General features: G+C 37.3%; 1 protein-coding gene across 5 annotated transcripts in view; it reads right to left on the reverse strand.

The window, feature by feature from the left end:
• The window catches only part of LOC107223290 (retinoic acid receptor RXR), a 54591-nt gene that overhangs the window by 22624 nt on the left and 15560 nt on the right, over window positions 1–16407 (reverse strand). For 2 of the 5 annotated variants that reach the window (XM_046732545.1, XM_015662931.2), the window contains one exon: window positions 12882–13497. The exons of 1 other annotated variant lie outside the window; for it this stretch is intronic. In XM_046732545.1, the coding sequence (XP_046588501.1) occupies window positions 12882–12966 (85 nt within the window). In that variant the 5' untranslated portion in view covers window positions 12967–13497. Of the gene's footprint in view, window positions 1–12881; window positions 13498–16407 lie in introns of those variants that run through there. 2 more of the 5 variants (XM_015662930.2, XM_046732546.1) reach the window with 2 other exon arrangements.

Below are 16407 nucleotides of genomic sequence, written 5' to 3' on the forward strand. Positions count from 1 at the left end.
ACGTAATATTATATTCGTTACACAATTTATTGGCGAACGCATTCGGAGACGAATACAGCGTCGGGTGTCTTTTCACTCATACGATATGAAATGTGTTAAATTGGTTAGGGTGCAACGTGCATACGTTTGCTCAATTCAAAGGTTTATATACGCGTTTGACTCGGTACCGCTAAATTTAGAGAAGCGGTTCCATGACGGATCGCCGCTCTCGCCCGTTTCGTTCGATCGCTGCTGCATCCCGCTGCAGATGGCGCTAAAAGACCCTGCTAAAAGTGATGGGAAGAAAAAAAAAATAAAAATAGTATAGAAAAAAAAAAATTATTAAATCAACCCGACAGCTATATATACATATAAATATGAAAGAAATGACGCTAAGAAAAATTATACTTCTTTTCACCTGAGGTTCAAGTTCGTAACGTTATTGTAACGATGCATATTTAGGAAAACTAGTTACTATATTTTGCAGCATGAGAATTTCACTCCCAGTGTGAAAGTGAACAAACCGTGTTACTGCAGCACTGAGAAACTCAAATAGTATAAGTTCAATCCGTTAAAAATTATACCACAGTTGCAAACAACAGTAATTTTTCTCTTAATCGTTTTTTGACGTTAATGTCGCTAGCTTGAAACTCGTTTTTTTCTTCCTCTTCGTATTATACGAAAAATGAAGTCAAATTTTTTTAACGCGAGTCTCTTTATCGATCGAATAAGTACAATATTTAGTTTTTCAATCACATGCAGTACAGGAATGAGATAGTTATAGAAATGAAAAAAGAAAGGAAAGAATGAAGAAAATAAAATACCGTGATATGTTACACAAATGAGAGAGTAAAAATCGCCTAACTGGTCACCGGTTCAGATTTATTGGCGAAAAAATTCCTGAAAAATTGTTTTGCTTACCACAGAACACGCGAGAAATAAAAGCAGAAGCCCGCAGCGACGCCAGCGGCCGCTCCTCCTAATATCCCTTCTCCTTTCCCCACCCACCGTGAACGGTACAAAAAAAAATAAAAATAAATAAATAGAAAGAAAAAAATAAAATAAAAAATAAATAAATAAGTAAAAAAAATAATAATCGTGCAAATTCTCGGAACACCGAAATATTGCAAGGCAAGGTTATATTTTCGCTGCGGCAGGTAGGAAATTCTCCGGTTCGTTCGCTACGGGGCAAAGCTCTAAGCAAAATTACCGGTTATGTACCGTCTATACGTGCACACGCATACATATATATATATATACATGTACACCTAGGCAACGTGAAGGGTGAGATTAGTGGAGGCGGGTCACGCCATCTGGGAAATGCGGACTGCACCCAACTGCATCTAATTTCGCCACCCCCCCCCCCCCCCCCCCTCCTTGCCGCCCCGAAACAGGCACTCATACGATCGCATTCGGTAGTGTCTGCGTAATTGCGTCGCAATATTAATTAAAAGTCGCGGTCTGCCATATACTGCCTTATTTTATTTTACTTTCTGTTTAAATGTGTTGCTTTTCTTTTCTTTTCTTTTCTTTTCTTTTCATTTCTTTTCATTTCATTTCATTTCATTTCTATTTTCTTTCATCGGTTTTCACTTTCGTGCTACGACGATAAAACTTGGATTACAAGTTTTTGTACATAGTTTCATTATTGGAAGTTTATTCCTGAGCAATCGCCGCGAACAATCAATGTTGGAGTTTGGTAGAGGTCTTCGGATTTTTAATGACATCGTGATAATTTATTGAGGATAAAATTGTTTGTTTTTTCGTTTTAGACTTGAATGGAAGTTATCGAGGTAATGCGAACGAGTTGGTTCAATCGATCTTTTCGTAATGAAAACTTGCGTTTCGGTTGATTCAATGAAAAATTGTCGGTTTCAGTGGTTTTTTCAGGAAAAAATCAGCTCGCCTGTGTGATTCGTTCAAATAAAGCTTTTCATACGGCAAATTTTGTTCAACGGTTGATTCATTTATTCCTGTAATAACGAACAATCCCCGCAGAATTCTTTTTGTTGTAAATTAACGAACTTTGTTTTCTATTTTTTTTTTCTTTTTTTTTACTGGATAAATAAATCAAGATGCACTTACTTGCGTGAAAAATTTGAATTCCGATTCGTTTTGTTTTACGCGGGATAAAATTTAATTAAGTTAGAGGAAAAAAAAGAAAAAAATCGTGGAAACCCTCTAATTCCTGCAAGACAACGATCGCGTAATAAATAAATAATTCCCGACTACCAATTACGCTACTGAAAATACATATTTGCAGTCTGTCAATTAATTATGATTTTCAACTTGTATAACGAATAATAATTATAATAAATATAATTCATACGACGACGGTCGTTAATTTTTTTCACCCCTAATTTAAACATTACCACACGTCCCGGCATATTGTTACGTAATAACTCATAACGACGACGATGAAAAATTTAAATAGATACTTATCTTGCGGAGAGGCACACGCGATGCGTATAAGCTCATTTTACTTACGCACTCGTTTGATACGGAGAATACACGTATCGTATGCCGAGGTATGCGTATATTCTATGTACGTGGGTACATATCAGCTTTATTGACGTCTAGCACCTGCAAAACCCACCCAAAAGGGGTGCAGTCAGGCAGCAGGCAGACAGGGAGAAAGGGAGAAAGGGTGAAAGGGAAGGGGTGGTTAACGGAGCAGGCTGACCTTGAACTTAACCCCGGTAAGACGAGCCGATCCATATTCTAGAGCACTGCATCAACGAAACTACGTACGTGCGGCCACCCTTGCACTTCCATTTGCAGCGTTCTTCTTTTGTTTCCGAATTAAAGTATGGCAAAGATTTTCTCTTGCTCGATACTAAAACTCGTCAATTTTCAAACGAACATGAAGCAATCTTGCTCTCAAATATGATTTTCATTACCATTTTTGCACGGATTTGAATATTTTTGGAAAGTGCGATGCGACGCTTTAAAAAAAAAAAAAAAAAGAAAATAAACGAACGAGAATGTTAATTTTTCCGATATTCAAATATGACACGTAAATTAGATTCTTTGCACTTATTCTCGAATAATATTGAATAATTATAAACGATACTGTATCGTGGATAAAATATACTTGGTTATGCAAGTGTAGAAATCAATGATAATAATAACGACGCAAATTACATATTTTAATTCAGTTTAATTTTTACAAGAAAAGAACGATTCGAATTATTAACGCATTTCTAGCTCACTCCGCAATTTCGATTTTTTATAAGACGTAGAAAATGCGAGTACATTATCAAGAATATAATGTTCTACAAGAATTGCATCAAAAGTCCAGCGTTCAAGTGCCGTATAAAAAAAAAAAAAAAAATCCTACTTTAAATATTATCGTCATTTATTGCGCTGAAGGTGCAAAACTAGTTTCGATCTACGGTTCCACCACGAAAGATTATATTTTCGTCACTTTTTCGTACGTATTGTATCAAGCTAATGCACTTTTTGCTGGTTCGCTTCGTATAGTTTCCCACGAAAGAAACGAATGTGCGCGGATTGGTTTTTTTTTCTTTTTTTTTTTTTTTGCGTGTCGCAAATAAGCCACAGTAGCTATAAATACTTCGTGCAGAAGTTAGTGCGGAGTTGTAAGCGTATGGATTTCATGGAAGTGGAACAAATGAATATACCATTTGACATATTGTAGGTGCAATAATATTATAGTTTTCTCGAGTACAACGCAGAATAGCTCGGAATAATCCTCGATCGAATGGACCATTTTTAAAGCTCGTGTAAGCGCGGCTGATAACCTGGATGGAGAAAATCGAATAAATCTTTATTAGATTGATCAATCTAACCATCGTTAAAGGAATAATTCTACCGAGATTATTCTTTTTATCGCGGGTAGAAGTTAGGACCGAATAGAAAAAACAGCGAGAAAACAACAAAAAAATTTGTCCCATCAAATGATTTGGTACTTGAAATTTTTCATTCCTTCAAATTAATTCACAGCGCTATCCGCATCGTTAATCCGCGCTCTAAAATTCGTGCAATCGTTCGTAGGTACGATAAAAAAGACAATTCGTCGATTCGCTGATTCTTATACGTTCTCTTTTCCGCGGTAGTAATTCAATCCGCATGCATATATGTATAAGTATATCTGTATAAAATAAAGTAATTCAATTGTGCGCCGGTGACTCTTGAACAACATGTCGAATAAAAAGGAAACAACGAATAAAAACGACGCACACACACACACACACACATATATATATAAAGATACACGGACTGCGGAGAGGGGAGAAAAAAGAACCCCGAGAGAAAAAAAGCAAAGGAATTAAGATTGGCATTGAAAAGTTGTTACGAAAAATTCACTCAACGCGAATTGCGTCGCTTTGTTTCACGGTTCAAACCTTAGCGTGTCTATATATTATACATTATATATTACGTACATAACACGTGTCTATATACATACAGCGGCCCGAAATTGAACGAGTCTCCGATCCTCGTTCGTTCAGATACCAGAAATATCGAAATGTATTTTTTATTCATGCACAGCAGCGGTATCGCGGCGAAGCTACAGAGGCAGGCAGAAACAACGCAAACCTTGTATACGTATGCTTGAAATTTATCGACGCATGCGTATCATGTATGCCAATGTATAACATACGTGCATATAAAACGACGTGGCTTCCACAGCGGGCAGGGCGAATCGCTTTCAAAGTGTGCATAATGCGCGCTAAACGGAGCAAACGCAGCGACGCGAGAATTCGTCAACGTCGAAAGTGAATAACGATGAAAAAATTGTGTGAAAAATCAGTAACTGGCAAAATTATGATTACTCGCAATGGGAAATAGTGAACTGCGATAGTCGAAAGTGCAATGAGAAACCACCTCACATTTCCATAAGTTATAACCGATTTGATATCTGAAATCTTTCGATATTTTTATATCGAATTTTGATATTAGCGAGTTGTTTTCAATTCCACATTTGCGTGAAAAACTTTCACAATATGATATACAATCTTACAAAGCATAGAGGCATATATATTATTTTGCACGATTTACCGAAGAGAAGAAGAAAAAAATAAAAAATGAATTATAGAAATGAAGAGTAACGACAAGTGTAAGAGAGACCTCGTATAAACTGACCTGATTATATCAATTAATTTCATCGCTTTACGCACGCTGTACGCGTGTGAAATAAAAAAAGAAAAAAAAAAAAAAAACGATACAAAATAGTTCTTCTTTTATCCCCGATACAAAAAATTAGGACCGAATAATCACAGCTAGGCAGAGAATATAATCTGAAATCGCATGTCTGGCCCTGAATGCAGTATAAACAACACCTGTACGCATATCAAATGTGCCTCATGCCAGTATAACATACCTAGGTTATATACATACCCATGTGTAACGCTCGCTTTGACACGAATAGAATTGCATGTACATACCTTTGTATATATATATATGTGTATATATACATAATGGTTACAGAATGTACGTATTACGGATGTGCGGGGAAGGGCGACACGTGGCTCGTCGGTTACGTCAGTGCTAGACGTAACAACAATAGACGACGAGCAGAGAGGGAGAGAGAGAGAGAGAGAGAGAGAGAGAGAGTTATAGATACGTACATGATGCATAGATACCTACGAGTTTATCCGGGACGGCACGGCGGCATGACACGGGAGGATCGAGGTGGTCATCCGGCGTGAAGGTTATGCCCTCGGCGAAGAAGGAAGGAACGAACGACGCAGCGCGACTTCCTACTACGTTATACTATTCTAGCCTTTCTACGCCACAACGATAACGCGATGCCGCCGCAGCAGCAGCAAAGACGCGGTGCGATGGAACTTTATCTCTCACTGAAGCGCCTGTGCACCAACAGGAACTAGCGGTTCAAGACTGGCCGTAAGCCAGCCCTCGAACTTCCCCTTCTCACTCTGCAGGTTCCAAGTTCACAGGGAAAAAGAAAATTAATGATATCCGATTCGAATTTCGAACTAGAAATTCAGACTCGTGGTTAAAGCTTGTAAAGCTCTCGGATACCGTGTTACGTGAAAGTACGACGCTTTTTATATAATTTTTTTTTTTTTTTGGAATCTTGTTATTTAAATAATTGAAACAGTACCGAACCGATAAAATCCAAAATTTAATCAGACCTAAGTTTTAATAAGCCTCGTCGATTGGGACCAAAATCCCTAGACCTTGAAACTTCGAGATCTAGTGGAAACTCAACTTTTCATTTTCGGGGCGATTACAATGACTTTCGCTTTTCTTTGAAGACAGGGAAACGGGAAGTTACAAGAGAGAGAAAGATGGAGCGGATCGCTACCGCGCCCAATGCTAGACGCGCATTATACCCACGTACAGGATTCAAGTACCTGCCATGCCTCCGCAAATACGCACACGACATACTGTGATGCCGCACATACCTCCGTATAGGTATATCAATGCACACGTGCATGTATGACGTGCTGCAACGTACGACGTAAAATTATGCGACTACCTACACGTACGTGTACGGGACACGATTTTGTCGGTAAGTATATCGTATATTACACGTTAAATCAGTAAACGGGCGTCGTGTCGTACAGTGATCAATTCACGTAAATTATCTACGATTATAACTCATTTCTGTAGGTACATGACACAACGGCGTTCGTCATGCGGCACAATCGTACTATATTTTTTCCTATATAGTGTGAGAGAAAGAAAAGAGAAAAAAAGACCGTTCGGATTTTCAACTTCATCTTCGATAAACTTTTCCACCTGATACGTAGGTACACGCGCTTATAGGTAGGTGTATGTACATAAATTTAATGAGGTCTAGAAAAAAAAAAAAAAATTTACATTTCGACGAAAACTTGCTCAACAATATTTGAGTTATAATACCGTACAATACACTACAGGTATGTTAAATATTTTGCCATTTTTCAATAATACATATTATACGCATACGCACATCATCTACGTGTGGAGGTTGACTTGAGTTTGAGGTCATTGCCGGGACAAGGTTTTTTTTTTTTTGAAAAAGAGACCCAACTGCACACGTAGTGCACCTCTATTGTAGGTATCTACGTAAATATTACAATAGGCGTGTTCAACTATGCACGGATAGGCGAGAGCCTCTCTTGGTGCTGCACGCAGCACGGTTTGTTAACAACGGTGCCAAGGTTATGATTGTTACGAGGTATAGAGTTGTAGGTTGGTGGATGTAGGTTCTCTTGGGTAGAGGTATACGCCGTTCAACTTGGCGTAGAGAGCGATTGTTACGTTGCCGCGAGGTTGGCCAGGGCAAGGTCTAGGGCCAAACTCTACCTGTACTCTCCATTCGCCGTAGAAGACCACGAAAAAAAATGTGAAAACGACGAAAAGCGAAACGACAGTAGTCGAGGGAGAAGAAAATTGAATGTTTTTTGAAAAGAGTAAAAAAATCCATCGATATTGCAACATAGAGTTGAAATTATATTATCGAATATGCGCTGGCATCAATTGCTCCTCAGGAATATTACGATATTACGTATGCTAATTAAACTCTCGTTATAATTACTGCATATAATTATATCCCACTGTGTACATCATTTTGTTTATCCACTCGTTAAACTTCGTATACTTTAAGCTGTATGAAAAGATCGCTTCAAAGTAATACGAAAATACAAAATACCGAAATCATAAAGAAACGCTTGGACATCGACGTTTTTTTTCAAATCACTTCCAAACTGTTGCGGAAAATCTACTAAATTCGCAATAACTAGTACCGAATTTGTATTACAAAAAAAGTCTTTAGAATAGAACAGAAAAAAAAACCACAAAAAAACGCGAGCTATCTTACATAAGGCAAGTGTCCCAGTTATCGACCCTGTCCCAATTATTGAACTTTTTTTGTTGTATCTCTTTGATTCGTAGATACAATTACTACAATTACAAAAAAATAAATTTGTAACGTCTAACCCTCTAGCGATTTGTTTTAGTCATCGAGAAATTTACAATTTGTACCGTCAGTTTATAATTTTACAAAAGAAAAGCTTTAATAATAGGGTAAACTTACCATAGTCTAATCAGTGAAATCGAACAATTATTCTATTAGCTTTTAAACAAAGTATCTACAGACTATATCTAAGCTTCCGTTTACAATTCCATTAACATCAATTTTTGCATGTTTCGAAGAGATCTTTGCTGTTTATGAAAATAACCTCCCCCGCCCCCCCGTTCGCGCCAAGAAAAAACGCATAAATAAAAATAAAAAGAGATCGACGCTGTCGAGTGAAGAAGGTTTGAAAGTGAAATAAAATAAAAAATGACGTATGAATCGGTGGAATGATAATAAAATAAATTGCTGAGCGTGATTTGTGCCAGTGGTGCAGCAGGGAAGAGGAGAAGAAGAGACGACACATCCGGACGTCGCTGCGACCGACACGGTTTGCCCTTGTCCTGAGAGACCGACCGGCGCAATTAGACAAGGTCAGTTGGAGGTCTGCCAGAAAGACTTTTTGCGCTAAGCGAACGGTAGGTAAATGTACCCGAATACATGCATACCCGTTACACAATCTACCTACGTACAATGCGCGTACAAATACCTACACCTACGACCTTAACGCACGTCCGTATTGTAACCTTATGCATCGAAAGCCACCTAATAGGTAGGTAATAATCCAGTTTCGCGGGAACAGAAGTCTCGGTGCTAAGACGTTTAAAATATAACGATGACCGAATTTATGGACGAAAACTAATTGCAAAACGACCCTCGGCCTCGCTCGTAATTTTAAATAAAGATACGGGAAAACAACGAATCTTATCACAAGTCGAATAATTATTTATGCGGGATCGAGTGATCATTTGGTCTCGATTGCGCTTCGAATCCTGCAGCCGGTGGGTAATTCTGAAGAAATACATATTCGGACGAAGGAGATTACGGACCGAAAATTTGGACAAGCGTTGCGTAAAGTTCTGATGTATAAAAAAAAAAAAATAAAAAAAAAAATTTCATTCCTCAAACATTAAACCTGGCTACAATATTTTATTCATTTCACCAGAAATTTCAAAGGTTTTGAAAATCTTCATTTTTCGCATCTTCGGAATCGAATATTATATTAATATAAACCACCCGCGATTTTTCACCCGAAAATTTTCCCGACATTCCATTCTGAGAACAGGAGTCGTTGCACCGGAATTCATGCTGCACGCAGGATACACGATATTGCTATCCGTTAACACATGCAAAACACACACGTGAATATAACCGAAATATTCGGGGTAGTAAAAAATAATAAGCGAGCGATGAAAGATGTTTCCTTTGGTCAAAGAGGATTTCTTTTCCTTTTACTTTTTCTTTTTTTCTTCGTTTTAGTTTCACACAAAACGAAGCTTCTCGGTATGATAAATTTGAAAAACACTTCGCTTTGCGATATCGCCGGACGCGAGTAAGGAGACGAAAAAAAATAGTCCAAAATATTTAAAATAACCGTAACTACACAATTTTCATCGTTTATTATCACTGTTACTATTATTATTGTTGTCGTTGGTGTTATTATTATTATTATTATTTTCTATACCGTACATAAATGTAAAGTGCAGTTGCAACGAAAATATTTTTAACTCTATAAGCCAACTACTGTACATGTGCGTGAAAAATTCTTTGATGTTTATTCTTAATCAAATGCGGTACAGGAAAACATTCGTAGCGTAAATTATCCATGATACGTTTTCAAAAGTGTGTAATACCGTAGGTGAAAAAAAAAAAAAATAATAACGGAAACGAAAAATTTCACATGGTTGCAAGAGAGAAGAATTCAATGGCTGAAAAAATTACTTGAACATAGATATAAGCTTCGACAATTACAGGCATGATAAAAATTTGTCGTTAACGTAAGTAAAATTAGTGAGTATCGTACGTACACACTATACACGTTTCACATACATGTATGCAACTGGCTGCAGCGGCAACGCTGAAGCAAACATAAAATTGCACCGGTGATATCTGAAATGCAGCCGCGACCTTGACGCCGCGCCGTGGAACTAGACGTTATGGCAGTTGCGGTCGAGTTGATAAATTATAACGCATATCGTGTCATAGGGTGCGTGAATGCGATTTCGAGTGTAGAGGAGAAGCTTCGCGATTTTCATAAAATCATATATTCTCACTGGATTTTTCGAAACCAATCGAACTCATCATACTTGGGTTACATAAATTTATATTATTTCCTTTTCTTGCTGTCTTTTCGCACGATCGTACATTCAAATAAACGTACTAACAAAGCGTGTATACAACGTATGGATGAAGGGCGGAAAAACTTTAGAAGAATGCCAAGCTCAAGGTGCATTTTTCAAAGGTATAATGTACAGATTACACATGTATATAAGTAATACATTTGAAATTATATAAATGGTAATCAGTTTCCGTTCAATTCACATTCGAAACATCGGATCGCGATTAATTTTCTTTTATTTCTTCGATACGGGTATCTATTTATCTTTATCCATCGACCCGTTTGTAAAATTTTACGTTTAAAAGAAAAATTTCCCGGATCAATTTGTAACGCGTAATGAAATTTCCAAATAACGAGAAATAACTAACTGAATAAATCTAACCTGCAGAGCTGTATTTGGCAGGGAATAGCTCGTACACGTATGCAGCTACAAAATTAGTCTTTCTCTGTACGATTGTTTGCCATTCCTTGTACACGACCTTCACCTTTGTCTTTAACCGCGTTAAACAGAATTGACAGTGAATAGCTGTAGAGGAGAGAGAGAGAGATAGAAAGAAACGGCGCAACAACTTCCATGCATTGCAGCAGCAGCTGTCTGCAGCCGAACGATTGAGGAAAACAAACGAGTAGCGTCCGAATATATTATTAATTTTCGTGTATGCGAATTTGCTCATGATTGTTCAACCGCCCTGACACCCGAAAACAATCGATCACAATACGTATTGACTTTCAAATCATTCCAGAGATGATAGAATAGAATAACCAAATTAGCATTCAAGTTGTATTCAGTTTCGCTGTTCCTTTATTTGTTTCTCTTTTGTAAATTTCACATAATTTATAAAGTAGAAACACGATTTTCGTATCGTATTCGCAGGTGTTTCATTCAACATTTTTCGACAACGAAAATTACCTACGTTTTGGGGTGAATGAAATCTTCTTCGAAGATCGAGGATTTTTCAAAACTCCCGCGTTCTTATCCAAATTCGTGCGTCGACTTCACTTCTATGCAAAGTGTGTTTTTTGTTAATCGCTTCGACACGCGTATAATTGAGAATTTAAATAATCACCATTGTTATATCTGCCGACTATTTCTTTTCTACTTACATACATCACGGTGACACAAATGCGTTTATTTATAAATTGTGTATAAAACATCGTTCAAAAATCTTCCAAAAATACTCGCGAGGTCGTGAGTTCGGTATAACAATGATTGATCTAAAATAAAATTTTTCATATAATTACATATAACGCGTTCGAATAATTTTTTCACCGCAGTAAGTAATATACGGTCAGACTGCAGCCGTAATATGGATTTTCTTCTCACCGTAGGGTTCAACTTGGTTATCTCAGCCAACTCGACAGTTTTCGCTGATATTTCGTTTTTTTCCCCCTTATTGCACATTATTCCCCCTCCCTCTCTTTTAAACGTGCAGCATAACTTGCGCATAATACTTTTCGCTTAGGTGAGCTGAAAGAGGAATAAAAAAAATTAAAAACGCCTCACGCGGGCAATGCAGGTATTGAATTTTACTTGGACTGCAGGTTGATTGTGCACGTTGTGTCACGCCTAATGTATATAATATACAACACAACGGTGCTGCGATAAGAAGTCACGCGAGAGTAAGTTGCCCGCGTTATAATTTAACCTCATATACGATTTTATAAACTATAAGTAAAAATAAATTTTATTACATTTTCGTATTACGTGTCGTATGAACGACAACGTTGCAAATTATTATTCCTCGTTAAATTTTGCTTTCAGCCGAAACTGCGTGACGGTGAGGAAGATGATAGCTTCGAGTAAGATTATAAATGCAGCATTTCGAGGCAACGGCTGCGCCGATGTTACGTTATTCAGGGAAAACCGGAGTTTCGCTGCATCATTGCAATTTAACACGCAACATCTCGTTATTGAGTCATAAGAATCACGATCGTACTTTATATGGTTCGCTAAGTGCGTTATATCCCGTAAATAATTTTCCTGCGTGAAACCTTAAATATCTTTAAAGCGATACTGCGCGACATTAAAATCATTCATTCGTGTATTCAACCTAAGGAGAGCAAACTTTACTCTAATTGCATTTATTTCACTTGGCGAATTAGTCTGCTGTCCGCTAAGTTTTAATAATGCTAAGAAGAAAAAAAAAAAACAATTGACCATCAGGATTACAAAAATTCAAGTTCATCGAACAATAGTCCAATCAATTTATTCCGGACTGTCAATGAATTATTTACAATTAGTCGAATTCACCCAGTATTAAGTATATATAAGTTAATAATCTAGCAGAATATTCATGCATTCAAGGTTAGTTTCGACGAATGTCAATTATCCTCACTAAATGTCTTTCCGTTGCAATAAATTAACGATTCTTTCATCACCGCTAACAAAAAAACATTCCGTCAAAACCAATTCGCAATTCAACGTAATTCATTTCCTGCCGATTAATATTCAGAAATTTTTTCCCATTTCAATCGAATATAAATTTTTTGACACTCTACGTATATAGTTATATAAAAAGCAATAAAAATATTCGTAAAGTCAAATGAATTCAAATCTATTTATACCGATTCTTTGAGCCTAGGAAGCCTCTTTTCCAATGCAATATAAAAATATCATTCCTACATCATTCGGAAACGGGTTTTGCACCCTTTTCTTTTTGGATCTCGATGCGGTTGTTTTACCTGAGATTTATATTTACACGAAATCTTTTGCAAAAGCATGTTCGATATACGTACAAGTGTTTCCGCGGGCCCAGTGCTGCGCCTGGGTTCCCTGAATGATGGCCGTTACGGACATCATAGGTTTCTCCTTTTTCATCATCTTGAATTCTTCTTTTTTCGCAGCCACTTTGAACAATTCGCGTATTTCTTTCCCGCTTTTCAACACCCTTTTTTATTCCTTTTTTTTCTTCCTTATCCACGATGTAAATTCAATTCGATTATTATCTCCTCGCTACAATTGTTATTATTACGACACAATTTTCTCGCAGAATCTGCATCTTCGTTTATTTATTGCAAATGAAATTTTTCTTTCTCTTTTAGATACTTTGTACACTGTTGCACACACGTATATGTAACGTATATTTTGAAAATAACGACAAATCACTGGCACGTTTTTTTTTCCTCGCTTTCTTTTGTTAGAAAATTTTGGTATCGTTCACAAATGTTTTACACTTTTCGTTCCCTTTGTCACTGCTTTTGTCGTCGTTGTTGTTTCTGTTGTTATTATTATAAGTTTAAGTTTCCTTTTCAATCAATCTTTTATTCGGCAAAATATAATCCGTTTTGGCGCGCGTTTGCAGCGAGACACGCCTATTAAATACAATTTGCGTAATAGATGAAAATCCTGAAGCTGAAATTATCGTATAAAAATCGCACGTGTAACTTTATATTACGTTTGTGAAAGGATTGACAAAATTTATTTCGAAAACATAAATAACTTTGAAATTTGCCGAAACAAATTTCGAAGCCACATTTTCATCGTCACTAATTCGCACGTTATTCCCACTAGATTAATTGAAATTTCTTCCGTCATCAAATCATTTCGTTAATCGGAAAGATTCGCTTTTCAATGTATCAAAAATACGAAAATAAACGATTTCAGAAAAAAAAAAAATACAGTAATTTATTGCACAGCATATTCGATAGGCGACTTGCAAGTAATAACTACATATAAATACGTGTAACATCAGTTTACAACTACTGCGAATACCGATATGAGTTAGGTTACAGGTACCTAAATACCGACTCGCAAGGTGAAGTGAAGTAAAAAGAAACGAGATAAACAAGAGCGAAAAGAAAAAGTGTGACAACAGGAGTTCGACTCGACCCGCAGACCAGCCTTACACTCGTCGCCCGGTCATCGTCTGGGAATTCCTTGGCTCCGAATGACTCCGTGAGTGATTGCTTTTAGAGTTTTAGTTCTACAGCCTATATATACGTGAACAGATGCACAAATGTAGGGACGTACGTAGGTACAGAAGCCATGCTGCATCCGATACGCTTTTCGCTATTTCTCTTTCCATTCTTTATTTGCTTTTTTATATTTCCTTGTAGGTTTCATTGGTGTTTCTTTTCTTTTATTTCACCTTTTCGTGCTCGCGAAATTTATATCCCCGTACTCGATATACACGCGCAATTTATTGACTAAGCAAAAAGTGTGTAATATATTATACGTATACATACACACTATGTATATTGATATTAGTTCGAGATTATTCGATCGATTGCTTTCACATACGATAATATTGAGCACCGTTTCGCTCTGCACTCTGCAAATAATGCAGTTATTTTATTAGAAGTATCGGAGAGGGAGAGAGAACCGAATAAAAGTTTGAAAGGATGAAAAATTCGCGGTGCATCACTCATCGCGAACGGATGCAAAAGCCTGCAGAGTTCCCCTCTACGTGAACACTCGGCCGGAAGTCGGCGCCGTTTGCCCGGCGACGCGTCGTCATTTATGTATATAGATACATACGTATACATATAATAAACCGCCTTCTTTTTTTTTTTTTTAACCTCCTCAAACGCGGGGCGGTTATAATATGTAATATAACGACGACCGCATCAGCCTCCCTCTCCTCTCGCGTTTCCCATCCGCATCCATCATATTCTCGTGCGTGTACATATATGTATAATATCGCGAATACGCATACATATATATATATATATATGTATAATGTGCAGCGCGGCGTGCACGCAACCGAACAAACCTATTTTTGCAAATTTTCGCGTTCTGTTTCAACCCCCCTGTTTTCCCCCCACCCCGTTTACTTTACAATTCTTTTTTCCTATTTCGTTAATTTATTATTCCTCTCAACTGTCCGCAGTGTATCCTCACAGTCGGTTGTGTATAAAAGTATAACTATTAGCATTTTTCATACAACGAACATCGCGCGACAGGAAGACTTCAAAGGTCGGGGTGGATTTTTTCTTTTACTCTTCAAGTATATAACGGTTGAAAATTTCAAACTCGAATTATACACTTTATGTATACGCGTGTAATAATTCGTGCTGTTTTTTTTTTTCTTTCTTATATCCAGTTTTGTAAAAAATTGATAACAACTCCCGACGTTTGGTAGATTTTCGATGAACATGGGGACGAAGAAATTTGGAAACAGAAATAATGACCAGACGCGAAAATGATTACCGCGTGCAGCAGCCGCTTATCAAGTCGTCGGCGGGCCGCCGGTGGTAAAACGATACGATTGTTTGCCGGAACGACGACCACGCAACGATGCAAGCAGCTAGTCAAGGTGACCGCGTCGCACCTTGCGGATAACCGGCGAAGCAAAAAACAATAAAGAGAGAAAAAATAATGGAGGAAAAAATGGAAAATAAAAGTGTAAAACGTGGAAAATAAGTGGAAAGAGAGAGAGAGAGAGAGAGAGAGAGAGAGAGAGAGAGAGAGAGAGAGAGAGAGAGAGAGAGAGAGAGAGAGAGAGAGAGAATGCAAATTCGTAAAAATTCCAAGGATACCTCAAATGAATTTACATTACACAAATTAATAAGTCAAGACTTTGCAGAAATAAAATACGAATACGTCATGAAATTCAACGTACACACGCTCTTTTGAATAATAATTTTCAAATTTTCTGAAGTATTTCGTACACCGCTCTGCCTTTCACAATATTCTATACATGCAAAAGTAAATAGATATAACGAAATGAATATAAAGTTGAATTTACAGACCGCAGAGAAGAGGAGCCGTAACAGAAACAAATTTTTGAACCGTATCCGAGGTATTTAAATTTTTGCAATTAGTGAAAATATAATTTAGAAATGGAAAAAGAAAAAGAAAACGGCGGAGACGTGTATCACAGACTGCATCTTGCAGGCCAATTGAGGGGATATTTACGTACGTGAGGTACGTATATAATAGGATGAGGGACGATTACCAAGAGCAATGGCCGACTGCAACACGCGACGACGTTAAAAACACGCGAATCAATATACCTATCCTGGGTAAAAGGTTCACCTACTACAGTTATGCAGGGTGGTTAAATCACTCTTTTCGAAAATACTCCGATTGAACATTTTCACGGCAAAGTTTATCGTTCTTCTTTACAATGAATTTACGGAATTTTGTCTTATTGTTTTTTTTTCCTTTTCAGGTATCGCGCGAAACTTATAAAAAGCAGAGATTTCATTATTTTACCGCCACGCAAGTTGTCGCGAAATTACATATGGATGAACCCTGCGGTATTATACGTTGCATATTATAGCGCGGAATACGGACGACGTTTCAATATATTATGTGGAA

Source organism: Neodiprion lecontei, chromosome 2 (genome assembly GCF_021901455.1).
Source record: "Neodiprion lecontei isolate iyNeoLeco1 chromosome 2, iyNeoLeco1.1, whole genome shotgun sequence".
NCBI classification, from domain to species: Eukaryota; Metazoa; Arthropoda; class Insecta; order Hymenoptera; family Diprionidae; genus Neodiprion; species Neodiprion lecontei.